The 8,807-nt window shown below is 42.5% G+C and overlaps 1 protein-coding gene across 2 annotated transcripts in view; it reads right to left on the reverse strand.

The window, feature by feature from the left end:
- Positions 1–8,807, reverse strand: part of MAPKAP1 (MAPK associated protein 1) — a 67,482-nt gene that overhangs the window by 39,997 nt on the left and 18,678 nt on the right. For both annotated transcript variants that reach the window (XM_088525413.1, XM_088525412.1), the window contains exon 4: positions 1,153–1,325. In XM_088525413.1, the coding sequence (XP_088381539.1) occupies positions 1,153–1,325 (173 nt within the window). The remainder of the gene's footprint in view (positions 1–1,152; positions 1,326–8,807) is intronic.

Consider the following 8,807-nt stretch of genomic DNA (forward strand, 5'->3'; position numbering starts at 1 on the left):
AAAGTTATTCAGATGAGTAGGCCTGAAGTACCTACCAAGACAAAGTAATGGCCTTCACTAAGCACTGCTAGCTCCCCGGGAGACTCAACCCAATACTCAGTCACACCAAATTAAGGGCAGACTTTTCACAGTGAAGAGGTAAGTAGCAGTTACCAAAGATTACCACTGACCTACCGAAATCTAGAATTTCTAAAGGACAAGAGTGATTTTGATCTTTCTTTATTGCAAAAAGTCTAAATGATTAAGGTCAAAGTCTCATAGTAATTATAAAATAGAGCATAACTATTTTTTTGAATTAAAGGATACAATCTTTTCATAATTTTAAACAAAACCGGTGTTTATTTCATTTGCAAGATCCTTATTTGCATATTTTAATTTAATTCTGGTATACCCAGGATGATTAACTGGAAAGTACAATATACCTTTAGTCCCTATACCTGTCAATTCTTAGAAAAACAAATATTTTACTATGTGTATATTAATCAAGATCAGCATGTCAGCAGCATGACAACAGAAAGCAAGTAAATAATGCTAACGTTCTATGAGAAAATTCTCACGGACTTATCTTTCACATTACAGTTAAAATCTAGTAAAGGGTTTCATCAGAACACTAATACTGTTTTCAGAACACTAATACTGTTTCCAAGACACTCGGCCGCCCAGTGCAGTGACTCCTATTTTTATGAATCTGCAGGAGGCACCTGGTATGATGCAGACAAACGAAAATCAGAATCTTGGTACCCTTTTCCCAAACAAAAGAAGGGAATTAGGGATGGATTCTAAATTCCATTTGACATATTCATGATCTTACAGTCGTTAGGGATCCTACAAGAAAATGGATGGGCCATAAAATAAAAGTTGTCTCCATGACATCAAAAGATTTATATTATTTTCACCCAGAGAGTTTTGAAATTAGGGTTCATTTACAGCTCTATGGCTTCACACGCTTATCATGCAATACTGAGCAGCTGAACAGAAAGAGCAAGGGATACACGTGCATTTATATCGCTTGGAAGGAAACATGGGGAACTGTGTGGGCAGTTTCTGTAAGCTTCAGCTATGAGAATACTGATACTGAAATCCATTTCATTATGCAAAAGGGCTACAGAAGAGCAAGTTAGAGATTGAGAGGTAGTAAAGAAAGCACATTACTTTAGCTTTGGTTCCCGTCCCTCACTTGTATATTGCCAGCATATTAGTCCAATCAGGTCATGCACCTTGGCGTTTGCCATCGTCACGACTGTCATAGGCTGCAGTTTGTCTTGGCTTGTGTGCAGGGGGAGGTAGACATCAATTTTTTTGGTTGCAGTTGTACCAACATGACCCTGTTGAGAAAAAGAGACCGAGCATAAAAGATCGAGCACAATCAAGGTAACATAAAGTGTGTTACAAAGGGAATTTCATTCAGAAGCTAAAACTGAAGTGAGTTTGAATATTTAACGTAGGCATCTTTTCATGCCGTTTACTGTATCTGCAACCGCTCTGGGGAGGTTTGCTCTTGCAGCTGCAGGCGGTTCAAACGGTGCCGGCGCAGCAGCACGCGCGGGAGGGCCGCGGCGGGGACGGCGGCCAAGGCAGAGGGCAAGGGGAGCGCCAGGCCCACGCAGAGCTTGGGACGGGGTTGTGAACAAACCTTAGGCTTGGTCTTTGCTTGCCAAGGCAAAGTCACACACACAACTGAGCCCACGTTTAACGGCTTCGAAATATCGTAGACAATCAAGAAGTATTAACTAATACTGCTTTTTATTGGGACATGCTGCATTAAAAACAGACAAAAAAACAAGCCAAAAAAGGCAACGCTATTTGGCATTCTGGTGACAAAGACCTAAACACCACCTAAAACACACAGCAGCATAAAGACCTGTAAGGTGGGATTGTGGGCTGCCGCATCCCACAGAACAGGGGACACGCACAGGCCGCTGGGACCCGCCTGGGCGCCCCGCTGCGGCAGCCGGCGCGGTGAGCGCGGCACAGCGCGGCGCGGCGAGGAGGGCCCCGCGCAGCGGGAACACCACGGGCTCCGCGCGCCGCTGCAAACTCCCGTCCGCGCTTACACACGCGCTGCACCGTCACGTTAGGCAAGAAAAATTAGCAAGCCCTATAAACACCCGGGTCAAGCATTAGGCAGATCAATCACTAAGTCAAAGAGGTTTGGGGAAATCTCCACTATGTTTATTGCAAATTGATGGCATTTGTTCTGCACAAGCATTAGAAATCCAAGCCATCAGGTACCTGTCTACAGGCCTGAACGAATCCATATTCTGAGTCTGAACCTGCAAAATATTAATTGTGCAAGAAGTCCCACAGAGCTCAATTACTTACCTTTTCAAAGCCTATTAGGTAAGGGTTTGGAGGTGGAAGGACTCAATAGAAGGGATCCAATTATTCGTCTCGGTGGCCGCGAGTCAAAGATCTAGCCACACTGGATTTAACTAGTCAGAACTTGCGGATTTTGCGGTTTCCTTACGGCCCCTTGTTTAGGAGGAATCATTCAGAACCAGATTCCAGACCCTGCTGTAAGCCTAATTACTTTTCCCCCCAACTAGAAATGACATTCTGGCAGCAAGTGTTGAGCAGACCCAGAAGATAAAGTACAATTACCTATATTCAAAAAGGCAGCATCAAACTTTATTAATAGATCCTGTATAAAATTCAATGGAAAATCTATTCAGGGCCAGGGGCCTTACCATTTGGAGTTTCGTTAATAGCCTCCAATAAATCTGGGAAGCATAAAGGGGCTGTTAAATTAACATTTTCCTGATCTGTCACCTGTGGCATTGCTAATTTGTCAAAAAATTCTTTTAGCTTGTCAGTGGACACTGTATTTTCTGACAAATGAAGTCTGGAATAAAATTGACAAAATATCTCGTTAATTTTCTAGGAAATCACAAATCTGATTCCATTAAGCTTTTATTGTTGCATATGTTATATTCCACCAATCCTTTAAGAAAGTGAGAAACTGGATACACACACAACATATGCAATAGATCAAACAAAATTCCCTTAATATCGTTATTAATAGATTCTCTTAAGGTACCTAGCATTTTCATATGGTCTGCTCTTATGAAAATTTCAATTTGCTATTTCTAGGATATTTTCATTCCATGCAAAGCAAGAATGACACCTCATCATCCCACAGAGGGCACTGGGATTCCTCACAGGGACACGACGTCCTGGGAAGCGCACGCGGGAAGCACCCGGCCCCTTCACATTCCTGCGTTTTCCACCTCGGAAGCAGCTCCTACCCACCTACCTTCAGAATTTCCAGTAGCTCGCACATCTTTGTTTTTATATAAGAACTGTATAACTGCAATGTTATATAAAATAGGCGGATGTTACAGCTCTTTTTTGTTACTGCTAGAAAAGTCCTATCTGATGAATGCACAAACACATTTTCTCTTTCTTATTACGAATTAAGAAATTCAATTTATATTTTTGCACTCCTGTAATTAAAATGAAAGTAACAGTGATCAAGCTTAGGAAAGTTATTTCAATTAATAAACAAATGTCACCTAAAATAATAATTTGCTATCTAGAACTATTGGTGTTTGAATCCACATACCCCAATATCCCAAGTTGTCTAAAATAAACACAGACACTGTGTTTTCATTGGCTTCATACCATTTTTGATTACCCCCCTTTTTTGTTCTATAATAAATTCAACATGCTTTAGATGTAGCCCGTTAAATCTAAAAATAAGAAATAGATACTCTTTACATTCTTTGAATACAAGATGTCTTGTTCATTTAATATCAACTTCTGTTCAAAGCCACTAAAGAATGCATACCTCTCTCCAACCCCGTGTGACGTATTCCTTGAAAAGGTTATAGTGTGGCCTTAATTCTCTCCTAGATCACACAGGAAACGTGGTATGGCTTTGCCTGCAAGGACAACTTCTACACGTTGTTCTAACGCACCTGGGTGACGGGAAGCTAATGAAATAGTCACTGAGAACACCACGTCCGTGTGTGCTCCTCGCAGCTGAGTTGTTTTACTGCACACTGCAGCAGAAAATTAAAATAAAGTCCATAAACATTTCCTAGAGAAAAATATGATTAATTTTCAACAATAATAACTTACTGCATCTTCCTGTACAATAGAGTTCTGTGACCAAGTGTTATATCACTTTAAGATTAGATGCTCTGATGATATAATGCAAAGATTTTAGAGAATCATTATTTAGTGAGAGCCATAAAAACCTCTTAAAATTAATCTTTCATGCACATCCAGCTTATCCAAAGTTACCATTTAATTAGATGGTCTTGGCACAAATGAGCTTACTACTTTATTTGCTCAATCAGTATATGTCTCTCCAGTAATTATAATTAATTCAAGTCATTGACTCACCTCCCAGAAAACCATGTTAAACATTATACACAATGGAAACAAATGTTTATCCCTTTCCAAATGCAAAATCTCTTCTCACTTTTAAACTAAGTGAAATGTTTTTGGTTTAGGTGACAGGTATTTAGTTTTACTATGAGACGCAGCCATCACATCCTCAATGTTACTCACTCAAAAATGTATTTAAACAATATATAGAAAATACATTAAAGGGAAAAAATGTAAGCACTGAGCTAAGAGATTTCCAACACAAACAAAAGTTCTAACCAAATGGAGCAGAATGTTTATGGCAACAAAGGACGCTTTTCCAAGAAGCTCGTGAGAACCACCACTTCCCGCTGCCTGCACTTTTAAAAACAAAGCTGTATTTTAAGAGTAATTTTTTCTTCATTTAAAATAATTGGAAATGAAGCAGGCGAAGCACCTCTAAAGAAACCCGCTTTGGAGGGGGCGAGTGCACAGGAGGGCTGTTCTATGAAGCACGAGGGTGAGCGGTTGACACCTCGCGCCATGGAGAGCTGTGCCACGTCTCCGTTCGCGTCGGCCGCCGCATTGGGACAGGGCTGGAGCAAACGCCTCTTCGGCGGCGCATCCACGGATATCCACGGGAACGACGCTCCGTCCCCCGCGGCCCAGCACGCCGACACGGCGGAAGAGGGACGTTTCTTGCACCACCTGGTTACGCCGGGGCGATACATTTCATTGCTGTAAGCCTTACCATCAACTTCCCTATTCTTAAGTCATTTATTGAAAACGCCCCGGCCGTGCATCAGGGCAGGAGCGGAGCGGCCCAGGGACCCCGGCGCCGCGCGAGCTGCAGAGCTAGCACATCACAGAGATGCCATTAACACCATTAAATGCTTAATTTATCTTATTCATGTTGTCACTGTTCATAAAAATTTAACCCAGTAATTTCCTGCTATACAAAGCATAACAAAGTATAAATATTTAACTACGAGGTAAATAACACACGATTATTTTTTGATTCTGAATTGTTGACTTCACTTAGCATGTCTGCTTTGTACAGCACCACACTATTTTTCAATTAAAGGTCCAGATGTTTCAAAGGCTCCAGTAGGCAGCAGCGGTTATGAGAAATGCTTTATCTGCATTGCAATGATCACTACAACATCAGCTCCAGGCTGCATTAACATACTCATGTATAATTCTAGCCCCCCTCCTAATGTACCAGTTAATTATACAACACACAGCTGAGAAACATAACCTCCAGAGCTGGACAGCTTCCTTCCAAGCTTCCACCTGAGCAAATTTTTATATGCAGCTAAAAAACACCATTTACATCTGTGAACAAATGTCCAAAATTAGGGCCTGCTCCTTCTTGGTACTTACTCCCACAATTAATAAAACCGCGTAATTCTGAGCAAGGAGTAACAAACAGAATTCTTATAACTGCACATTTCAATCACAGTAACAAGCATTCATCTCTACAATTCACTGACAACGTAAAAGTATTTTACCTAAAATGCCATGACTATGCTCTCCCTTAGGGTTACTTCCTGGCACAGCCTTCGGAAACGGAGGGGGCCGCAGTCCCTCGGGAGGCCGGGCCTCGCTGCGCGGCCTCGTGGAGCCTGGCCACCCCTGTCGCTGCCCCGCGCGGCGCCAGCCCCTCCGCGACGGCTGAACTTCCTCGCGGCCGAGCCGGGACCGAGCCCACAGGGCCATTACGCTCTTATCTAGTCAGTTCCAACAGTTCTGCTGAAGAATGAAAACATAAGTTCAGATCTATCAAAACACAATTGCTACAGCTGCAGCAAAAAGGCATTTGTTTTATGGAACTAACCTTAGTTTCCACATCCTGAAGAACAGGAATGGCCTACTTTGGAAGAATTATTCACATTTTACTTAGTAATAAACATTACAATCTAATACTGAGAAAGAGAGTATTTTTTGCAATAACAAAATGCAACAAAACTTGTAACTGTGCCATAACCATTACTTGTATGTCAAGAAATACGCCATGAGATATTTTAATGAACAGATGCTATTCAAGAGATAAATGTTTTTACAAATATTCAATCCTTAAACAGGTCTGAGGCTCTAATCCTTAGCTGCTGTTGCATAAAACAGACAGCTTAAGTTCCTTGAGGACATTAGCCAACCTTAGGTGGAACATTTTTAATACATCACCATGTCACTTTTTAATGTGCCACAATCTATTAACCACATGGCAAACTAACAGGGATTTTTAAAATATGGGTTTTATAGCTTTGTGCCGGTGATTAATTAAATAAATAGCCAACGTTTCACAAATCATCCCTCTAATTAGACCAAAGCAGAGGCTCTGCGTTCCCCGGCGCAGGCACCGCGCGGCCCCGGGCGCGGGGACGATCCACGCAGGTGCTGCCGCAGCTGGACCGCGGCTCCCGCGGCCGGGGAGGACGTTCTGGGTAACGATGCTCCCTCGTCCTGCAGGAAAGGCTGGAGGCAACAAGGCCGGCGGGGCCGGCGCTGCGACGTGAGCGGGGCAGTGACGCCGCGCGCTGCCCGCAACGAGCAAACAGTCCAGGCCGATGCTAGAAAGAGTTTACGAGCCGACTGACGTATTTTCTGTCAAAACATTTCCATAGTTGAAGTTACAATTCATTACATGCAGACCATTCAAAGAAACCAAGCAAGCCTTATCATTAAAAGGACTCAATTATTCTTGAAAAGGAGGGAAAAGTCATCTGTAGAACCTGCCCGAAACCTCATCATTTTTACTGTCCTTATCTAGATAGATCATTTCCCCCAGAGCTCAAATTAAACCCTTAATAGTTAATACACTCAAGCTTTACTACAGATTTTTCTCCAAATTATTATTAACTGGAATTTCCTATCTAGGTAGATTTTTATATGGAAATATGTTCTGCAGTGTTTAGTGACATTATCACAACAGCTTTTTCCCTCTCAATTTAAAAACCATCAGAGACTGAATATGACGTAGCAGGCAGGCTGCTCGTGAGGACGGGCTGCGATTTCCCGCTCCGCGCGCACCAGTCCCCACACGCGGCGCGAGAGCCGCTCCATGGGCGACGCAGGAGGCCTGGAGAAGGAGCCGGACACGGGCCCAGCGCCCCGCCGGGACGCGGCGCTCCCGCGACGCGGCTCCTGCACGGACGGGTGCACAGGAACGCGGAGCGCACGGCGCGGCTCGCCGTAACCGCGCGGACGTGGCCCGAGCGCGCGGAGCGAGGCGCCGCCAGCGTAACCCTGCCCCGCGATCCCGCGGCAACGCTCCGAGCACGGCACGGCCCTTCCGGGGCCTGGAAACCCCAACCGCCGCAGCGACGCCGCCACACACAGCTGCGGCGCCCGAACGGCCCGGCTCTGCCGGCACCGCGGCCGCAGGCAGAACTCAGGGCTGGGAGCTTTGTGCTTCCATGCTTTTAAAAAATATTTACATTACATGTACATATGCATGGAAACTCCGCATTATTTGCCTAATTAAAGTATTGATTTTGCCACTGTTGTGCACACAAAACTACTTTAACACACCACTTAACACAGCATATAATGTACATTCTCAAAGAATACAAATGACCCATACTGAGTTGAGAAAACCTGAGCTTTGGGCTTTTTGCAGAATTATGTTTGCATGATACGTTTCTAAGGCTGCTCCCACAATCCCAGTGACCCAGGACACTGACAAGACATGTCCACTATTGACTTAACAGGACTGCTAGATTCTTGCTTGAGATCATTTCAAGATAAAAGCAATTTAAAATAGTAAAAAATAAAATAAAATAACATTCTGTACATGGTTGGGAACCTAATTCTAGGTTTTAGGTTCAGCAAATGTGCTATAAAACAACATAAAGACCATGAAAATTCAAATTTGTAGCGGAAACAAAAATAAAATGCTTATTACAGTTCCACGTAGATTAAATGTTTAATTAAAAAAACAGAATTCTTTCTTGAGTGATACTGAGGTGCCTATATAGACTCATAAAAGCCCTTAGACTGACTGACTTCACAGTTTGCACCAATGTTTTCACATTATTTTTAAAGTAGAAGGATCAGTATGAACGCAGAGTCTAAAAGACTATGTTCTGAGAAATAAAAAGGCATCTCCCTCAGGAGAGTTCACTAAGACACCTGCCCATTAGAGGTATGCACTCCGTCCTCTTACAAATATCAGACATTAAAAACATTTGCTAATATGTCCCATTCATATTTCTTTGGCTGTTAAGAACCTTAAATTATGAATACTTTTTTTTTTTCACTTGGTTTGATCTGTAATTAAGGGAAAGATAATGGCATTAGTAAATTGCTAAAAATCAATTAGACAGAATAAAATACAATATGATTCAACTAAGAGATTAACAAGTGCATTATAAAATCTATTTTAAAATTCTTTAATTTTAATTAAGTTGTTTTAAATGATCATTGCTTTGAAAATGCTTTTTATTTAAATGCATGGCCCAACTGCCAGTTCATTAGAATTATTCCACATATTTTAC

Source organism: Tinamus guttatus, unplaced genomic scaffold, assembly GCF_059628265.1.
Source record: "Tinamus guttatus ecotype Peru unplaced genomic scaffold, ASM5962826v1 Tinamus_guttatus_pri_ptg000226l, whole genome shotgun sequence".
NCBI classification, from domain to species: Eukaryota; Metazoa; Chordata; class Aves; order Tinamiformes; family Tinamidae; genus Tinamus; species Tinamus guttatus.